At 51.7% G+C, this 21,149-nt stretch overlaps 1 protein-coding gene across 2 annotated transcripts; it reads left to right on the top strand.

Annotated features, from left to right (window-relative positions):
* Positions 1-2,095: 2,095 nt before the first annotated feature.
* PHLDA3 (pleckstrin homology like domain family A member 3) lies at positions 2,096-14,534 on the top strand. Of its 2 annotated transcripts, none has more exons than XM_033198719.1 (2): positions 2,096-3,176; positions 13,634-14,534. In XM_033198719.1, exon 1 carries the CDS (start codon positions 2,731-2,733, stop codon positions 3,112-3,114), a length of 384 nt encoding a protein of 127 aa, XP_033054610.1. In that variant the 5' UTR covers positions 2,096-2,730; the 3' UTR covers positions 3,115-3,176; positions 13,634-14,534. The 2 variants fall into 2 exon arrangements, with proteins under 2 accessions (XP_033054610.1, XP_033054609.1); XM_033198718.1 differs by lacking the exon at positions 13,634-14,534 and adding an exon at positions 5,299-5,982.
* The last annotated feature ends 6,615 nt before the right edge of the window (positions 14,535-21,149 follow it).

The following is a 21,149-nucleotide window of genomic DNA, read 5'->3' as shown; positions in this document are numbered from 1 at the left end:
TCCTGGGTAGCCCCCCAGAGGGACCCCTCCTCTCCACTTGGAATTCCTCCTTCTCACACACGTGTGGAGGTGGTGTGGCTCAGCCCTAGCTAGAGCCATTTCCAGCACATTCTTCCCTGGGGCCATTTTGTAGTCTAGCCTGTTCCAGCTGGACTTAGATTTACTGACAGGGCAGATCCGCTTTCCCTTTGGGGTGGGCAGAGGGAGGAGCCGGCTCTGGGTTGTCACCAGGGGACATTTTGTCCATCAGCCCAATGTGGAATTAACAAGTCAATAAGAATTGAGTAAGTGGTGGGGTGCGGTGGCTCATGCCTGTAGTCCCAGCACTTTGGGAGGCCAAGGTGGGCAGATCACGAGGTCAGGAGTTCAAGACCAGCCTGGCCAAAATGGTGAAACCCCATCTCTACTAAAAATACAACAATTAGCCAGGCATGGTGGCACATCCCTGTAATCCCAGCTACTTGGGAGGCTGAGGCAGGAGAATCACTTGAGTTCGGGAGGCAGAGGTTGCGGTGAGCCGAGATCGCGCCGTTGCACTCCAGCCTGGTAATAAAGTGAGACTCCATCTCAAAAAAAAAGAGAATTCGGTAAAAATCTCTAGGGCCCAGCACTGCTCCACCCCAGTCTCCCAAGAAGGTTAAGTCAGAGCTCCTCTTCCAGGAGATGGGTAGGGATATCTCAGCGGGGAGGGAGGAGCAGCACCAGCCCACCTCGAGCTCCCTCCCCTGCTGCCCTCTGGGCCTCAGGAGACATCTGTCTTTGTCTCTTCTTTTATGCCATTGTCTACTCCCTCTCCTGGAGGGGCATTCTGGGAATTAGGAGTTAGTTGTCATCACACGTATGTGTGTGTGTGTGTGTGTGTGTGTGTAAACAGCTGTGGATGAGACACTGAGAGTTCCCTTCTCTCATCTCCTAACTTTGGGGCTGCAGAGGAGGGCACTCCTATCCCCACAACAGGACCCTCCCTGTGTCTGTTAGGCTCTGCTCTTTGGGCAGGAGGATGGCAACACAGGGTGTAAGTACAAAGAGGTCTTATTACTGTCATTATTACATATCATTACTCCTGTAAGAATCTATTATTAACCTGTTGATGAATAGGCCCCTAAGAAACTGTGGGCCTGGAGGAACTGACCAAGATGGGGGCAGAATGAGGACCTAGGAGAGCCCTCTTCCAGTGCCTAGCTTAATCTCAGGATCCCCATCATTCTCTAAAGGGAATAAAAGTGGGGAGATGGAAGGAAGAACATTTATCGAGACTCAGATTTGCCAGGCCCTGTCTTGGGTCTTTCACAAATGTTATTAACTTATTCATCAGGACAACTCCATGAGATGAGAATGAATTAATCCTCCTATCCGACAGATGAGGAAATTGAGGGAGGTCAGTAAAGTTGCCCCAGGTGGGTAGGACACAGCAATCAAGGGAGAAGAAGTTTGAACTCAACTCTGCAAAGCTCTTGTCTTTACACAATATTCTAGCCAGAACAGAAAGAGACCTCTCCCTCCGCGTTCCCCTTCAGTTCTGTATCCAGGAGAAGTCCATTCTAGGGGAGGGTTGAGGGAGGATAGAATCTGCGGAGCGGAAGGAAGCAGCAAGGTTGGAGCTGCGCTTACACATGGGACTGGCTGTGCCATCGGTCTAGCGTCGGCCCCTGCAAGTGTGTGCGGTGGAGAGGACCGCAGACAGTGGCATGCCCAGGTCACGGAGGGGGTCCCTCCTCCCCCACTATAAGGAGGGCCTGAATGACCTCAAGCCTGAGCTCTCCTTTGTTGGCACTGGCTACTCTCTACAGGCCTCCCCGCGCAGTGCGTGCGGGTAGGAGTAGGAGCAGGTGAACTGTCCAAGCAGAGGCAGCGATGGACAGCCTCTCTTGGGTACTGCACAAAGAAATCGGTCGATGGAGGAGGAACCCAACATAGGCTTGATGCAGAGGCTGGGGGCCTCATGGCCTGCCAAGTAGCCAGCAGCTGTCTGACGCCTAACATGCAACTGGTGCCACTGCGCGTTCGCCAAGCCCATCCCCTTGCTAGCAGCACTCTCTCCAGTCTAGGAGATGCGCCTTCCCCCCGCCCTTCCCCGCCATCTCCCCCTTCATTCAAGGCTTGGGGGAGCTGCGGTTCCGAGAAGCGGCAGACGGCAGCCAGAAGGCTTGGGCTGTTGAGTAAGCAGCCCCCTCTCAGTCCCAGCCCTCCCCGCCCCTCGTCCTGCGCCTCCAGTGAGCGACTGAGCCCCCGCTGCGGCCCCGCCCCCTGGGCTCTGCCAGAGATGGTGCACTGCGCGGAGGGGAGGGCCGGCCGAGGCAGGAATGCGCGGCGGGCGGGCGGCGCAGGAGGCGAACAGCGGAACATGTAAGGGCACATCCCGCGAGCTGCCGCCCAGCGCGCAGACAGAGCCCAGGGGAGCAAGAGAACGGGCGGGCGGCGTGGCTCACGGGCTAGGGAGGCGCGGAGGCACCCGGTAGACGCGGGCCGGCCTGGGCCAGCTCCGGTAGAGCAGAGGAGGCGGTGCCGGCTGAAGCGGGGCGGTGGGCGCGGAGCGCGCTGGGGGCACCCACGCCACCTCACCGGCAGCCAGGTGCTGAGGGCCGCAGTGCGGGCGCGCCGGGCAGTCGGGACGCAGGTGGGCAGCGCGCACGGCCAGCCAGCCCCGGGCGCCAGAATCCTGCGCTGCTGGGCCGAGAGTGGCGCCGCGCCCGCCCCAGCCTGGAGCTTTCCGCGAACCTCGGGGCCCCCATGACGGCGGCGGCGACGGCCACCGTGCTCAAGGAGGGCGTGCTGGAGAAGCGCAGCGGCGGGCTGCTGCAGCTGTGGAAGCGGAAGCGCTGCGTGCTCACCGAGCGCGGGCTGCAGCTCTTCGAAGCCAAGGGCACGGGCGGCCGGCCCAAGGAGCTCAGCTTCGCCCGCATCAAGGCCGTGGAGTGCGTGGAGAGCACAGGGCGCCACATCTACTTCACGCTGGTGACCGAAGGCGGTGGCGAGATCGACTTCCGCTGCCCTCTGGAAGATCCCGGCTGGAACGCCCAGATCACCCTAGGCCTGGTCAAGTTCAAGAACCAGCAGGCCATCCAGACAGTGCGGGCCCGGCAGAGCCTCGGGACCGGGACCCTCGTGTCCTAAACCACCGGGCGCACCATCTTACCTTCATGCTACCCACCACCTCGGTGCTGAGGTCAAGGCAGGTAAGTCCCCGGGGGACTGGACCCTCTTCTCTTCTTCCCTTCCTTCTCCTCTTTCCCCTACAGAGAGAATGAGGACTAGCATTCTACTTCACAGCCGGACAGTCTTAGGGGAGGTTCCTGGGGCCAACTGAGGGCATGGGAGGCCTGGGCCAGTGGCCAACCCAGCAGATCTGGACTTTGCCCTGAGGTGCCAGGCCGGCTGGTCCTAAATGTGACCCAGGTGTCTGAGAGGAAGATGGAAGCCCTGGGAGGGGGACCCCTGGGTGGGATGAGCCTTCCTACAAGTTGGTTCAGCCCTGACTCAGGTGGAAGGAAGTAGAGAGAGTCTGGCCTGCAGGTTGCCCCAGGCTGTGGGCCTGTGCTTTCCACGTAGAGCAGGGCTCCTGGACTTCGGCTTTCTGGCAGCTGGGGACAACCGGGGACAACTGAGGGTGGGGACGCGGATCGTGGAGACAGACCCTCTTTCCCTCTAGGTTGAATGCTTGTCATAAAGTTTGAGCACTGAATTGATGTAGAAAGACAGCATCTCTCAGTTAGCGAATACACCATCAAGCCTTAGGAATAGAGCCAAGGAGTCCCACCCCCGAGGTAGGGCCTTAGTGGGCCGGCTTGGCTGGACTGGGCCTGAGGGATCCAGCTCCTCCTGTACGTGTGTATGTGTTTGTTGTTGTTGTTGTTGTTGGTTCTTGAGACAGAGTCTCGCTGTGTCACCCAGGTTGGAGTACAGTGGTGTGATCTTGGCTCACTGCAACCTCCGCCTCCTGGGCTCAAGCAAATCTCCTGCTTCAGCCTCCAGAGTAGCTGGGATTACAGGTGCCCACCACCACACCCTGCTAATTTTTGTATTTTTAATAGAGACAGGGTTTCGCCATGTTGGCCAGGCTGGTCTTGAACTCCTGACCTCAGGTGATCCGCCTGCCTTGGCCTCCCCAAGTACTGGGATTACAGGTATGAGCCACTGTACCCGGCCTATATATATATTTTTGAGACAGGGTCTCTACCTGTTGCCCAGGCTGGTGCAGTAGCATAGTCATGGCTCACTGCAGCCTCAACAGCTTCAACCTCCTGGGCTCAAGCGATCCTCCCACCTCACCCTCCAGGTAGCTGGGACTACAGGCACAGGCCACCATGCCTGGCTTTTTTTTTTTTTTTTTTTTTTGTAGATTTGGTTTTTCCCCACATTGCCCATGCTGGTTTCAAACTCCTGAGCTCAAGCGATCTGCCCACCTTGGCCTCCCACAAGTATTAGGATTACAGGCGTGAGCCACCGCACTTGGTCCCCATTCTTGACAGTGGGTTTTGAGCCTTAGGGCTCGCTGTTGGGAGAGCAAGGGAACTGGAGGATGGGCAGCTGCACCAGAGGCTAGGCCACTGATGCCAAGGGGTGGGGGCCTAGCTGTCTACCTGCTCCTGAGTGCCAGTCAGGCCTGGCTGTGCCAGGGGAGGAGAAGCTGGAGGAGGGCATGGGGCACTGGGGCAGGGTCAGTGGGTATAGGATGGGATCATGAGTTGTTTGTGATGTCTTAATCCTCCATGAGCAGTAGGGCAGGGACTGGGGGGCGGATTTGTGGTCAGGAAGGCCCAGGGGAGGGGCCAGGAATAGAATCTAGAAGCCCTGGCTCTCAGCCCTGTGCCCTCTTCCCCAGATGCCACTCCCTTCTTGTGAGAAGTAGGAGTAGCGGTGAGAAAGGATTTAGCCTTCCTTCTATCCTTGATTTTTCCAGTGGAAACCTAGATCCCCCTCTCCCCACTACCACCTCCTAGGTGACCTTACCCACCTGCACGCATCTTCAACAATAGAGAGTCCTAGTGAGCCTGGGGCCCCATCTAGTGCCATACCCCACTTTGATGGTCCTGTTAACGCCCTCCCACATTGTAGTGAGAGTTTAGTTGAGAAGTGGGGTGTAAGGCAGACCCCCTGTGCTGAGGATTGATCCACGTCGATCCTCAGGTCTTGGGGGCCTGGGAGGAAGCAGATTGCCTTGACCACAGTATGTATGCAAAAAATATTTTCCATGTTTATGGAAAAGGCTGGGAAGTGCTGGCGTAAAATTCCCAGCTCATAATAGATACTCCTTTCCCCAGTGTTGCCCCTGCTCTAACTGCTGTTCTTTCTTGCCAGCTTCGTTGTTCCCTCTGGTTTGTGGGGGCACGGCTATGTTCCATGTGGCGAGGTGGAAGGCATGGGCGTGTGGAGGAGGCACTGGAGCTGAAGGAATGGACAGACCCTGGGAGGAGGGCAGAAGGCTTCGCAGGGCTGAGGATGAAGATTCAGCCCCTGGACGGTCCCAGACTCTCAGGACATGCCCAGCTCAGGGGCTTCGAGCCACAGGCCTGGCCTCATATGGCATGAGGGGGAGCTGGCATGGGAGCTCCCTCCCTGCTGTGGTTCTGCCCTCTGTCCTGCAGACTGCTGTTAGCCCCCTGGCTTTGTGCCAGGCCTGGAGGAGGGCAGTCCCCTATGGGGTACCGAGTCAACGCCTCAGGAATCAGGAGGCCAGCCTGGTACCCAAAGGAGTACCCAGGGCCTGGCACCCAGGCCCACTCCAGAATGGCCTCTGGACTCACCTTGAGAAGGAGGAGCTGCTGGGCCTAAAGCCCACTCCTGGGGGTCTCCTGCTGCTTAGGTCCTTTTGGGACCCCCACCCATCCAGGCCCTTTCTTTGCACACTTCTTCCCCCACCTCTACGCATCTTCCCCCCACTGCGGTGTTCGGCCTGGAGGTGGTGGGGGTGAGGGGGGTTTGGCCATTACCATTTCATGTCTTTCCCCAAATGAAGATGCCCTGCAAAGGGCAGTAACCACACAGTTTGCCGAGTGAAATTCTTTGCCCACAAAGTCCCAGGGCTTGGAGCATCTCTCTTTATCCGTATTCTCCCAATTTACAACCCATTCTGAAATCTCCAGCCTGGATAGGCAGAGACACTACAACCCCAGTAGGCAGGGCCTCGGTGATCCTAGGAAGGAGGGCCTATAGATTCTGGACCAAGGGATGTCAAGCTGGTCAGTTCAGTCCCTATAGATGCCTCTTCTACAGGAGGCTACCCTGCTCCTGCTACCCTGGGAAAACCTCAGCTTTCTGGGTAGAGCTTGTCTCCCTGTCATTTATACTCTCAGGCTGTATACATTTACATAGTAAGTTTTCCCTCCTGGAGGGTTAAAAGGAATAATTTCAACAGGATGAAGGCCTGGCACGGTGGCTCACAACTGTAATCCCAGGACTTTGGGAGGCCCAGGTGGGTGGATCACCTGAGGTCAGGAATTTGAGACCAGCCTGGCCAACTTGGTGAAACTCTGTCTCTACTAAAAACACAAATGTTAGCCGGGTGTGGTGGTGCACACCTATAGCCCCAGCTACTGGGGAGGCTGAGGCAGGAGAATTGCTTGAACCTGGGAGGCAGAGGTTACAGTGAGCCGACATCACACCACTGCCCTCCATCCTAGGTGACAAAGCACTGAGACACAGTCTCAAAACAAAACAAAAAAACTGGAGAAAACTGAGGTACAGACAATAGCTGCCCATAGTTATACAGAAACTATTGATTGGGTAACCCTGGACCTTTCCAAGCTGTGGCCAGCAGTTGATTCTACTTTCCTTTCCTCCATTATTTCCCCATGTCTGACCTTCCCTGTTGCAAAGTAGTGGCCTACTTCAGAGTCTCTCTGGAGGGAGCAAGGAGGCTGAGTGGCTCCCTTCAGCAACTTGAAGTCTCTTTAATTGTTTTGTGCTTCCAACCTATTTTGCTCCCCTTCAGATTTCTGTCACCTTCCAATCAAAACCCTGTCCTGTGCCCCAGTCCCTCAGAGTCCACAAGAGGTTCATCTTGCTCATCTGATATGTGAACTACATCACACAGTTGAATGAGAATGTGTTAATTACAACAGAACTTTTATGAATACATAACTCATTGTATCCAATTGTACAATTGTCCGTGGGTGGCTTAATCCCACCATGGCAAATAAGCATCTATTCATGCAACCCTAATCAGTGCTGAGAAAGATCAGGGCTCAACTAGAATGCTGTGATTAATTGGTGATACCTGCCATGGGCTTTGGGAGAAAGGTAGGGAGAATGGCGGCATTATCTGGGAGGTGGGCGTGGCTAGAGAGAAGAGGGTTGCCACCCCTCCCTTGATTCAAGCTTTGTTAATGGAAGGGGTTACCTACTTCATCCTATATAACAGCAGCCTCTAAAATAGAATCTTTGCTCTTCAAACCCAAGGGTAACTGATGGTGGGGGTTCAGGCATAAGGAAAAGATGTATCCAGGCACTCAGGAATAGGGGAGTGGGTTGGGCACGGTGGCTTACACATGTAATCCTAGCACTTTGGGAGGCCAAGGCAGGTGGATCACCTGAGGTCAGGAGTTTGAGACCAGCCTGGCCAACAAGGCGAAACCGTCTCTACTAAAAATACAAAAATTAACCGGGTGTGGTGGTGCATGACTGTAATCCCAGCTACTCGGAAGGCTGAGGAAGGAGAATCTCTTGAAACAAGGAGGTGGAGGTTGCAGTGAGAGGAGATAGCACCACTGCATTCCCGCCTGCGTGACAGCAGCGAGACTGTGTCTCAAAAACAAAACAAAACAAAAAAATAGGGGAGTGGTAGTGAACAGATGGGAGTGAGAGGCAAGACATCCAGCAAACTAAATGCTTTTACAGGCTAGGCACTGTGCTCGACTCTGGGGATGCAGAGGAGAAAGACAAGATCCAGTCTTCGCCTCAAGGAGCCCAGGTTCTGCTAACATTAGTCAATGCTAACTGGTGCCAATAGAACTGGCCACCAGGGGACAGGGGAGCACTGGACAATACTTTCTTTGTCCAGCACTAGGGGTCGTTCTCAGAGCTTGGCTGCAAAGGGCAGTGGAGGGCATAGTATGAGACATCAAGGGCAGAGGGCAGGTGGAGGGGGAAACAGGCTCTAGTTTCTGGCACTCTGCTTTTTTGGAACACCAGCCCTATTGGTTTAAATTAAAGCCCTATTGGTTTGGTCCTTGACCAAACCCAGTTTCTGTTTCTTGCTAGGAGAGTCCCAGCCCCTTGAAGAGTCTGCTGCTGTTAGAGCCCCTGACACAGACCCTAGAACGCAGTAGGCTCCTTGTATGCAGCAGTGTGGGTGCTGGTGGTTACGATGGGTGATCATTTACTATCATTTGTAAGAGTCTGGGAGCTGTCTGAGGATTGTAAGAGCACTCACAGCACAGAGGTCTGGGGTTCAAGACCAGGTTTTTTTGTTGTTGGTTTTTTCTTTGTTGTTTTGTTTTGTTTTTTGAGATGGAGTCTTGCCCTGTTGCCCAGGCTGGAGTGCAATGGCACGATCTCGGCTCACTGCAACCTTTGCCTCCCAGGTTCAAGCGATTCTCCTGCCTCAGCCTCCCAAGTAGCTGGGATTACAGGCACCCACCACCAGGCCTGGCTAATTTTTTGCATTTTTAGTAGAGACGGGTTTTCACTATGTTGGCCAGGCTGGTCTCGAACTCCTGACCTTGTGATCTGCCTGCCTTGGCCTCCGAAAGTGCTGAGATTACAGGCATGAGCCACCGCACCCGGCCAAGACCAGGTTTTAAAAAAGATCCATGACCTTTTTGGGGAGTCTTTACTTCTCTGATGGAGGAGGGGCCATCCTGCTTCCTGGGTTCACCAGTGTTCTCACTGCTCTGCTTTTCATGACTTTGAATTTCCAAGAAGGAGCAAAGGCCTTTACCCCGGGAAGGCTTGGCTAGACCTCGGAGTAGGGTCAAGACCTCTTTGGGGGCACAAACAGGCTCTGATAGTGCCAGTAGACATGCATGAGATGGAAAACCTTTGCTCAATTGGGCCTGTGAGACCAGGGAAGGGCTGTTGCCACCAACTCTCCCTGTGCTTCGGCAGCCCCAGCGTGGCCTCACCCCTGCCCAAAACGTGAGTCATCCATGGGAACATGAGACAGGGCAAGTCTCAGCCAGGCAGCTGGGAGTCCAATGAGGTGGGGTGGGGAGACCGAGGGAGAAGGGATGGGCTTGCTCTGGTCAGGGTGAGCTGTGATTGGGAGCTAAGGCTTTAGCAAGAGTGAGCTTGTTGCAAGGGTGAGAATGGAGACCAGTGGGGAGAGCCAGAGCCAGAGTGAGAGTTCATGAGCTGCAATCGCAGCAGGAAGGAGTAGGGGCAGGTGGACAGGGCATTACTGTATGTAATCCTGAAGTCTGTTGGGGATGTATAGGTACTGTGGGCAGCTGTCCCACCAGGGCCAGGACCCAAGGACCCTGGCAAGACTGGCTGTGCAGGAATATACTGTAAGGCTGCACAGAGAGCCCTGGTTTCACCTCCCTCAGTCTCCTGAGGGAGTCCACCATGGTTCACCGAAGTGATCTGTCCAGAATTCAATTCATTCTTCTGCTAAAACTGCCAGCGCTTTCCCCACTGCAATGGGAGGAGGCCCACTCCTTGAAAGGGTCTCCTCTCCACTATCAGGTCTCTCTCTCCAGTGTTTGTCTCTATATGCTCCATGCCCAGCCCCAGCATGCAATCCACCCCCATTCCAGGACCAGGGAAAGCTGCCTCACACTGCCAGACCAGTGTACCCCACTCTTGCTACACACTTCTGTATCACTGGCTCAGCTCTCTCTCATGTCACCACCTCTGAGAAGCTTCTCTGACTGCCCTGCCTTTAGGGCAGGCTGAGTAACTGCTTGCTTCTCTCTGTGCTGCCATACCTCCTCCATTAGTCACACTGCCTTGTGATTGCTGGTTTATGCGTCTGCCTGTCCAACTAGACTGATCAGTTTCTACACTTGTTATTTGTATATTCCTAGTGCCTCAGAGTATCTGGCAAATGGTAGATTCTAATAATAAAAATGACAAGTGGTATATGGTGTTGACCCAAGAAGTGTAAAATTTTTTTTTTTTTTTTGAGACAGTGTCTCATTCTGTCACCCAGGCTGGACTGCAGTGGCATGATCTCAGCTCACTGCAACCTTGACCTGCTTCTGGGCTCAAGTGATCCTCCCACCTCAGCCTCCTGAATAGCTGAGACCACAGGCGTGCACCACCATGCTTAGCTGGTTTTGTATTTTCTGTAGAGGTGGAGTTTCACCATGTTGAACTCCTGAGCTCAAGTGATTCACCTGCCTCAGCCTTCCAAAGTGTTGGGATTACAGATGTGAGCTACCATGCCCTGCCTGTACAATTCTTAAATCATGTAACGTTTCAACAACCCTGTGAGGTAGGTGTGATTATCACAACTCCCATATTTTACATTAAGAAACTGAGGCCCAGATAAGTGGCTGGTTCAGAGTCACACAGCAGCTAAGTGGTGGAGCCAGGAGTCAATGTGGTCACAGTGGGACTCTAGGTAAGGGCTCTTAACCCAACACCAAATAGATTCTTACTGTTTGTGAGTAAATGAGTAAGTGAATGAACCCAGTATTTTGCTGGGAGAAAGGAGATCAGAGGAGAGAGATTGGCAAGGATCAAACCCTGAGAGGGCAGAGAAGGGAATGGTCTGTGGGCTAGGGGTAAGGGAGGCTTCATGGAGAGGATGACTGGAGCCAAACCCTGAAAGGGTGGAGACTAACTGCAGGAGAGGACCCAGAGAGGTGTCCCATGGGCTGGGAGGCTCTGTGCATGCTCACGGGAGCTAGGCCTGGGGTGAAAATAGCCTAGAAGAGCAGATGGACTCCTTTCTGTTAGGAAGGAGCAGTGAGGACTCTGGGGGAATAAATGGTGCTCCAGGTTCAGAACCTTGTTGCTGTATTGGCCTGAGATGCTCTTCATCTAAGGACCTGGGCACGGGGTCACCTTCACCTGTAGGGTCAAACACTTAAGGGATCAGAAGCTGTGATCCTGTGTGGCGGCAATCCTGGCCTCAGAGGCCTAGAGGCAGCTCTCATGCCTTGCTTGCTGGCTGATCAACCATCCTGGTTGGCCTGGAATTCTCCAGTTGTAACACTGAAAGTTCTGCATTCTGAGGAGCATCTCAGTCCTAGGCAAACTGTGATAGTTGGCCACCGTACCCACTGCCCCAGGGACAGGAGGCCTTGTACAACCCATCCTCATGATCTCACCAGTCAGCTCTGCCCACAGCACTCAGCCCCATTGAATGGGACCATGCAGAGTACAAGCCCGTGGGCAACAGCGCTACAGCCCCGGGGCATCACTCATTAATGACTCAGAGGTCATCAGCATTTCCTGCCATCTCAGGGGAGAGACCTAGGCCCCCATCTGCAAAGAAGAAAGATAGCCAGGGGTCTCTCAGGGGCTCTCCAATCAGCTCTGGGGGCCCTACTGGAAGGCAACTGCAACTCACTTTAACTCAGCCCAACTTCAGTGCTTTGTTAAGCATGAGTGAGTATATGCTGCACAGGGGCATAAGCCCGTCCCACCTAGACCTTGGCTTTAAAGAGCTCCCAAGGTAACTGAGACAGAGAGGGCAGCATGCAAAAGGAGGAGGACAGTAAGGTGCAGGCAGAACTATAGGAGGTAGGATGGAGGTGCAGGGAACATTTGAGCTGGCCCTTTGAAGGGAGGATACAATTCTGACCATCAGAGAGAGGAGGGACAGTGTTCCAGGTGGAAGAAATCACCTGTGCAAAGGTGTCAGGATCAGAAAAGGTGAGGGGGGACAGGAGACACAAATGGTGTGCACAGAACCTGAGGTGCAACAGTCACGCACAGAAGAAGTGGGCTGGGGGTCTGGGCTTGTTTCCATAGCAATGCGGAGCCCGTCACAGAGTTCTGTCATACACACACACACACAGAGACACACACAGACACACATACACACAGACACGCATGTACTCCTTATTTTTATTACAAAAAGATATTAATTGAAGAAAAATGTAAAAACAAAACAATCACCTTTATGTTTCTATCTCTCAGAGACAGTGTTAGCATTTTGGTGTATTTTCTTCTACATCTATTTTGATGCAAACATATAATATGTAATTGTTTTCATACATGGGGTCATACTCTGTGTACTGTATTATATTATATTCTGCTTTTTTTTTTTTTGAGACTGAGTCTCGCTCTGTCCCAGGCTGGCGTACAGTGACGTGATCTTGGCTCACTGAAACCTCCACCTCCCGGGTTCAAGCGATTTTCCTGCTTCAGCCTCATGAGTAGCTGGGATTACAGGCACGCGCCACCACATGCCCAGCTAATTTTTGTATTTTTAGTAGAGACAGGGTTTCACCATGTTGGCCAGGCTGGTCTCGAACTCCTGACCTCGTGATCTGCCCGCCTCGGCCTCCCAAAGTGCTGGGATTACAGGAGTGAGCCACCGAACCTGGCCCCCATATTCTGGTTTTAAATGTGTTAATATATTGTGGTTATAAGGCCATACCATTACATGTCTCTCAATGCCTGTATGTTATTCTGTTCTCTTTACTATTATTTATATAGCAAATCAATCCTTTATTGTTGGACATTCATGTTCTTTTTCATTCTTTCTGTCTTACGTATGAGGCTTCAATGACCATTTGCATATTTAAATCTTAATTTTTGTCTCTGGTTGTTGCTTCTTTGGGGTAATTTTTTTTTTTTTTTTTTGCCATGACGTCTTGCTCTGGCACCCAGGCTGGAATGCAGTGGCATGATCTTGGCTCACTGCAACCTCCACCTCCCAAGTTCAAGTGATTCTCCTGCCTCAGCTTCCCAAGTAGCTGGGATTACAGGCACCCACCACCATGTCCAGTTAATTTTTGTATTTTTAGTAGAGATGGGGTTTCACCATGTTGGCCAGACTGGTCTTGAAATGCTGACCTTGTGATCTGCCAACCTCGGCCTCCCAAAGTGCTGAGATTACACGTGTGAGCCATTGCACCCAGCCATCTTCAGGATAATTATTTAGGTGGAATGGCTGGGTCTCCCTGTAGGGTGGGCAGAGGTGATCCTTGGTGGCGATGATGGAGAAGGGAGACCCTGGGAGGCAAGAAGTGAGTTGGGAGTAGAGCTAATGAAAACTTGATGACCAGAGGCTGTAATGGAAAGAGGAGGAGGGAGGCAATGAAAGCAACTAGTTAGGAAGTGCTCACTGTGGGAGAGACACTGAAGTACGAGGAGACCTGCCAGTAGCAGTTAAAAACTTAAGCTCTAATCACAGACCTGAGCGTGAATCCCCGTGGTGTCTCATACTAACCACATGACTTGGGCAAGTTATTTGGCATGCCATTAAAATGGGAATGATGATAACCCCACTTCCTAGGATCATTGTGAGAATTAATTGAGAGAACGCCTGTAAAGCAGATAAAGTACACAGATAGATAGTGCACAATAAATGTTTGTTATTACAGTAGTTATAATCATCTTCCCAGCAACCATGCTTTGCCTTATCCCTCTTTAGAAAACTGTACATAATTAACAATTTAGTAACACTTACTGAGTGCTTTTACTTAATCCCAATTCTAGCCTTCATGCATAATGGTCTAAATTTCAGACTGTGCTTGATTGATATTCCTTCCACACAAGTGTCCTTATTTTACAGATGATGAAGCTGAAACTCAGAGACGTTGAAGCAGTTGCCTGAGATTCCCCAGCCAACCAGTGGCTCAGAGTGGATTCCCACCCCCTGACTCTGCATCCTAATGCTCTTCTCACCACCTCATGGCATCTCCCTGGCATTTGAACTTCCTGGTTGAAACTGAGGATAAACAGAGCAAGTGTGGCTCATCAAGATCCCCTTGTCATTGGGTCGTGCTGCGCTGTCAGTCTCACCAGCACCGCTAATTGCACTCCATTCCGATGGCTCATGGCCCTTCACACACACAAAGGCCCTGCTCCCCTGCCAGGGAAGACAGAGTAGGTTGCACAACTTGTCTGCATTCACAGAGCATGTCACCAACCAAGCAACAAGGAGAACACACAAGTTTGGCCCTGGAAAACCCTTGGCTGACTCTATTGAGATGAAAGGGGGCCTCCATGCTGACTGAGACAGTGCAGATAGAGGAACTGAGCTGTGAAAATAACTCTAAAAAGCCAACAGCATCTATTAACTAGACTTGACTGGGGTGGTCAGGGCTGCGGTTTGGAATTGTCTGCTATTTATGCAAAGGGGACTTTAGGTCACTCTGTGCTTACCCCATTTCCAAAACACACATAACCAACGAATGTTTCTCACAGTCTGGGTGGTCTCCCACATGTGTCCTGCCGGGTCTGTTTTTCCAGTGGGATGACACATAGGCTCCTCCCTGGAAGATTCCTGGAAGACCCCTCCCCCCACCTTCACCTTTCAGTCCTGTAAGCTTCCTCATGAGTGCTGTGTTTCTTTCCAGGGCTCTGACTCAAAGAACCCTCTGGTGTGACCTCACCACATTATCACAACAGCCCTGTGAGGTTGGAAGAGATGGGAGTATTTCCTGATAGATTAAAGATGGTCATTCTAAGGCTCTGGGAAGTAAAGCGTCTTCCCCATGGTTAAGCTGGGGTCCCTAATCTCACTACCCAGTCTGGAGTTAGAAAGACAAATGTTCCCGGCCTGGTGTGGTGGCTCATGCCTGTAATCCCAGCATTTTGGGAGGCTGAGGCGGGAGGATCACTCGAGGTCAGGAGTTTGAAATCAGCCGGGCCAACATGTCAAAACCCCGTCTCTACTAAAAATACAAAAATTAGCCCAGCATGCGCTGTAGTCCTAGCTACTCGGGAGGCTGAGGTATAAGAATCGCTTGAACCTGGGAGGCGGAGGTTGCAGTGAGCCAAGATCGTACGACTGCACTCCAGTCTGGGTGACAGAGCAAGACCCTGTCTCAAAAAAAAAAAAAAAAAAAAGAAAGACAAATGTTCCCATCTAGGGCTCTCTGCTAAAGAATGTGGAATGCAGGCATCTTGGCCAGTTGGGAATTTACCAAAGGGATCTCCTCCCTGCTGTGTCTCCTGGCCTCTGCTGGGTATCTGGCAGTTCCTGTGAGCTTAGCCTGCAAGTCCTGCTTGCAGTCAGGATCCTCTGCCAGTGCTCACTGCTGTACAGAGATTTCAAAATGAAGGTACTAGTAAATCCAGGGTGCCTGGAAGGATGTGGGAGGACCTGGGTCCACTTAGCTTTTCCTAGTGCCTTCTGAGCTCCCAGACCCAACGCTGAGAGGTCTTCTGCCTGCACAGTCTGGTGAGGGGTCCACCCTGACCCTAGCAGCCAACCCCTTGCTCTTCTACTCAGCTGCTCATGGGCCTGGGCAGAACCTGCTGCTGGAACTGACTTGAAGCAGCCCCCTGGTTCCCTGCCCTAGACTGGAAGGTGCAGGAGGGCAGGGTCCTGTATTTTTGTTAATTGTGCTCACTGCTGGATTCTCAGGCCAGTGGCTGGATATAGTGGGTGAATGCTCAGTGAAGACTCATGGAGAGAATGAGCATGAAATTCTGCATGTGAGTAGTGTGCATGCATGCACCTGTGTGTGTGTATACTGTCTTGGGGGTTTACCGGCTCTGAAGGCAAGTGTTTTCTGTTTGTAGGTGGATGTAGGCTAGGCTCCTGGGAGCTCCTGGCACACTTCAGATGAGTGGAGCCGGGAAGAAATCAGGCAGGTATGCAGTCAGGGGGAATGCACTGAGAGGACACCTAAGTGGCTTTCAGCAGGAATGCCGGCAGCCTGCACCCTCATTCAGGTTGCCCATTACCTAGCCCTGTGACCTCAGGCAACTCCCACCTTGCTGGGCCTCACTTTCCTCACTTATAAAGCAAAGAGGTTGAAGTAGGTCAGTAGGTTCCAAATCCTGCAGATGGTCAGACTCTCCTGGGTGCCTGTTAAAAGCACAGAACCATGTCACTACCTGCAGCCCACTGAAACTGAACCTCTGGAGCTGGCCTAGGTTTCAGTATTTTTAATAAGTACCCATAGTGATTCTGAAGTTGCCAGCCCAAGGGAAGGATGCTTAATGATCTCAGACAGTGATATTAATCAAGAACTCAGGGTACAGAAAAACCATGGCTGCTGTCCTGGTCCCTGGGGTTTAGGGCACAGGTGCTTCGTGGAGATTTATTGAATGAAACCTGCTGAATGGTGTTACACACACACACACACATATGCACACACATGCCCTGCAAGCTTATACACATCCACTTAGGCTCACATGCCAGGGTCCTGGGAGTGCCATCTGCAATAAGGGCAACCTCATTCCTCCATTTCCTGTGTCTTCCTCACACTGTCGCTTGTCTGATAATTTTCTTTGTCAGGTCTCATTCATATCCAAATATTCACTGGAGAAGAGAGCTCCATAGGCAGTTGGTTTCTGGTCACACTCCTACTGGTCTGGGGGTCAGTTTTCATACATGTACAATAGGAACTATTAGCCTCCCTCCCTGCAGGAATACTATATACATGAACAAGATCAAAAATGCAACACAAATAAGCATGTAGCAAAAAGTAAACGTGGGCTATAGGCAGATAGAGCATTGTTGATTTCCTTGGGCTGCTCTCTGTGGTGGCAGCCCTCTCTGCTCTGGTCTTTCCCATAGAACTCTGTGGTCTCCTCGAGCCTCTGTTCCTGTGTTTACCTAGCTAGTCCCTCCTGCTCCTTTGAGACTCAGTTTTGGAGTCATGGTGACAGGCAGACTCTAAGATGCCCCTGCCCATAATCTCTGCCTCCCAGAATTCACCCCCTTGTGTAATCCCTTCCCTCTGAGAGTGAACTGGCCTCATGACTTGCTTCTAACCAATAGAATGGGATGGGATGCCACCTCTGTGGTTAGGCTATGTAAGATTGTGGTTTCCATCTTGCTCGTCCTGACTCTCTCATTTGCTCGTTTTGATGAAGCCATGATTCTTTTTTCTTCTTTGAGATGGAGTCTCACTCTGTTGCCCAAGCTGGAGTACAGTGGCGTGATCTTGGCTCACTGCAACCTCCACCTCCTGGGTTCAAGCGATTCTCCTGCCTTAGCTGCCTAAGTAACTGGGATTACAAGCACATGCCAACATGCCTGGCTAATTTTTTTTTTTTGTATTTTTAGTAGAGATGGGGTTTCACTAAGTTGGCCAGGCTGGTCTCAAACTCCTGACCCCGTGATCTGCCCACCTCAGCCTCCCAAAGTGCTGGAATTACAGGTTTGAGCCACTACGCCTGGCCTCAAGCTGCCATGTTTTAAAGGCCTACTTGGCAATGAACTGAGGGTAACCAGGGTGGCCTCTGGTTAAAGCCCACAAGAAACCGAATCTACCAACAACCATGTGAGCTTAGAAGCAGGTCATTCCACACTCAAGCCTTCAGATGAGACCCCATCCTGGCAGACACCTTGACTGTAGCCTTGTGAGGGACCCTGAAACAGAAGACCTAGTCAAGCCATGCCTGAATTTCTGACCCATAGAAGCTGTGAGACCATACATGTGTGTTGTTTTAAGCCACTAAATTTGTAATAATTTGTTATACAGCAATAAGTAACTAATATGGAATCTTCTTCAGGAAGCCTTGCAGGGTTCTTTTCTTACCCCTAGTCAGAGCCAAGTGCCCCTCCGCTGCATACATCTGTCATTACCCTTTACACACTCTTACTAGTATAGCCTTGGTTTACTTGTTTATATCCCTCTCTAGGTAGGAACCACATCTCTTTACCATTTATCTCTAGTGCCCAACCCTGTGCCTGGCACACAGTAAGAGTTCAGTGTTTGCTGAGTGATTGAGATTATAGAATCTCTAACCCTCTTTACCTCCCCACCTTTCCCCAGATTTGGCAGTTTGCCTTCTCAAAAATAGGAGCAGGTCACCCTGAGATTACTGGCTACTAGAAGGCACCAGAATGCCCTGGGCTGTGGGAGGGGGTCATGCTATCACAGGGAAGGTGCTCAGGGCTTAGCCCTATGGTCTTGGAGTTCACACGAGTCATGAAAAGACTGAGAGCTGGTGGAAGAAGAACTGGATTCTTCTGCTTCCCATTTGAGCAATGCACCTTCTCTAGCTGGCCTGCTTAGCATAGGACTTCCTACCTTCCTACCTCAGGGCATCCTGGAATGTTTTGAGGTTGGAATGTCATTTTTCGTTCGTTTATTTTTGTTTTGAGACTGAGTTTCGCTCATGTCGCCCAGGCTGGAGTGCAATGGTGTAATCTCATTTCTCTGCAACTTCCACTTGAACCTCCTCCCAGGTTCAAGCAATTCTCCTGCCTCAGCCTCCCAAGTTGCTGGGATTACAGGCATGTACCATCATGCCAGCTAATTTTTTTTTTTTTTTTTGTATTTTTAGTAGAGATGGAGTTTCACCATGTTGGTCAGGTTGGTCTTGAACTCCTGACCTCAGGTGATTCACCCGCCTTGGCCTTACAAAGTGCTTACAGGTATGAGCCACTGAGCTACTGCGGCCAGCCTAGAGTGTCGTTTTTTTTTTTGAGATGGAGTCTCACTCTGTCGCCCAGCCTGGAGTGCAGTGGCACAATCTCCGCTTACTGCAAGCTCTGCCTCCTGGGTTCATGCCATTCTCCTGCCTCAGCTTCCCGAGTAGCTGGGACTACAGGCGCCCACCACAAAGTCCGGCCAGGAGGGTTGTTTTTGACCAATTAAAAGTGCTATCCCACGGCAGGGCAGATGAACTCCTTCAAAAGGAAATTCTCCAACACAACATAGAAAAAGAGCCCCTTCCTGATTGAGCCAGGGCTGGGCACGTGTTCTCCTCTGTTTTATCAGGCAAGAAGGGTGTACTGGATTCCTGGGACTGCTATAAGAAATTACCCCAAACTTGGTGGCTTAAAACAACAAAAATTCCTTCTCCTGCAGTTCTGGAGCCAAAGGTCTGGAATCAGAATAAATGGGCCAAAGTCAAGGTGTTGGCAAGGCTGTGCTCCCTGTAGTGGTTCTGGGTGAGAAATGATGTCTTGTCTCTTTTAGCTTTGGGTGACTCCAGGTGTCCTGTGGCTTACAGGATAGTACTTTTCACCTCTGCCTCTGTGGTCACAGTGTCTTCTCCTCTGCTGTCTATAATTTCCATGTGCCTTCCTCTAATAAAGATGTGTGATGACCTTTACAACCCACCCAGCTCATCCAGAATAATCACACCATCTCAAGTTCCTTAGATGGTCAAACATCATCACATTTGCAGAGTCTTTGCCATATGAGGTAGCATCCACAGGTTCCTGGGATTAGAAAGTGGACACTTTGGCTGGGCGCGGTGGCTCACTCCTGTAATCTCAGCACTTCGGGAGGCCGAGGAGGGCAGATCACAAGGTCAGGAGTTCGAGACCTGGCCAATATGGTGAAACCCCGTCTCTACTAAAAATTCAAAAATTAACTGGGCATGGTGGCATGCGCCTGTAGTCCCAGCTACTCAGGAGGCGGAGGCAGGAGAATCGCTTGAACCCAGGAGGTAGAGGTTGCAGTGAGCCGAGATTGTGCTACTGTACTCCAGCCTGGATGACAGAGCAAGGCTCTGTCTCAAAAAAAAAAAGAAAGAAAGAAAGAAAGTGGACACCTTTTGGGGGCTGCCACCAAGGGTGTGCCCAGCAGGTGAGGAGCTGAGGCACAGAGCAGCATAACATCACATTTTCACCTGAAATGGAAGCCTAGTGCCTGAACTCCCAGACCAACTTCCCTGCCACAAGCTACTATCTCCAAATGAGGTGAGGCCCGGGACAGACAGGGCCAGCTCCCCGTCTGCCCATTTTGTTCTGCAGAGCCCAGCCTGCCTTCTCCTGGATCCCCAGGCTTCTCTTTCCTGCCCCCTCCTAGTTCTGCTGGCGCCTGCGTGGGAGGCTCTGGCTGCATGACAGGGGAGTCTGGCCTCAGAGCAAGGACTCAGAAGCCTCCTTCCCCAACACAGGCTTGGTAGCCCCCAGGTGGGGGAGGCTGTAAATCCCTTGCCCCCGCCCACGGGAAGCAGCTGGGTCCCAGGCACCTCCTGTGGACTTAACCCTTTCCAGAACTGCGGACCCCTCCCTGGGCCTGAGCTGGGAAGGGGTGGGGTAAGGGGGCTCTTCAGGTCCAAGCAGAGCTTTTGCTCATGTGTGTGGTGCTGGCAAGTGGCCCCACTATTGTTTACTGAGGGGACTTAAGCCTGCCTGTCCTGCCAGTAGCCAGGAAGGGCTGGATCTGGTTAACCCTTGGTGTGGCTGTCAGGACCAGGGCAGGAGGGTGTTGCCTAGGGTGCATGAACCTCCTCTTTGGTCATCGCCAGCATCCAAAAGGCCTTTGTCCAGCACCAGATTATACTGGGCTTTGGGATGAATGCTGGACCTGCTGGAAATAACTGTACACTGGCCCCAGGGCGGGGCTGCTGAAATCTAGCTGTTTAGTTAGCCCTCTCCTTGCTGGACTGTAAGTGTACAGGGAGCGAGGACCTTGGTTGTCTTTGGCAGATAACAAATTATTTGTAAACGACCCGAGTGATGCTGGAAGTTTCCAGCTTTCCAAAATTATTTTTCTTCCCCTACCTCTTCTGACACAGGATCTCTTTGGGAATGTTCTAATAGTTTGAAGGATGTGAAAATGCTTAGGAAAGTTAAGTCATTACACACCTAATAATAATAGGGATAATTATTATTATAGTCTCCAAGAAGCTGGAAGAGGATATTCTTATCTCCAGGTGGGTGGGAAGGCCATTCATTAGCACATTGATGATTGTAATAAAATCTCTGCTGTGTGGCCTGGTAATAAATTTTCATGAGGTTTTCATGACCACCATCTTATTTGATCTTACTTGCCCCCTGGAGCAGAGATAATCCTTTCTCACTCTGTGGATAAGGAAATTAAGAATCAGACAAGTTTAATATGTAACTTGCTCAAAATTGCAGATTGTGTAGTGTGGGAGCTGGGATCAGAGCTCAGGTCTGTGGGACCTAAAAACTGGTCCTGGCACAGCTGCAGGAAGACGCTGAAGGCACCATAGTAGAAGTAGGGCCAACATGAAGGAAAGGGAGCAAGAATGGGAATATGGGCTCCAGAGCAAAGGTTTGGGAGTTTTACTAACAAATCCTCCGCCAGGCGCGGTGGCTCATGCCTGTAATTCCAGCACTTTTGGAGGCCGAAGTGGGCAGATCACTTGAGGCCAGGAATTCAAGAGCAGCCTGTCCAACAAGATGAAAGAAACCCCGT

Source organism: Trachypithecus francoisi, unplaced genomic scaffold, assembly GCF_009764315.1.
Source record: "Trachypithecus francoisi isolate TF-2019V2 unplaced genomic scaffold, Tfra_2.0 Lachesis_group5, whole genome shotgun sequence".
NCBI lineage: Eukaryota > Metazoa > Chordata > Mammalia > Primates > Cercopithecidae > Trachypithecus > Trachypithecus francoisi.
The sequence above is the reverse complement of the archived record's forward strand: the minus strand, read 5'-3'. Positions and strand labels throughout refer to the sequence as shown.

Excerpts from the sequence above, each read along its gene's own strand:
- PHLDA3 (XM_033198719.1), top strand. The coding sequence starts at position 2,731 with ATGACGGCGGCGGCGACGGCCACCGTGCTCAAGGAGGGCGTGCTGGAG.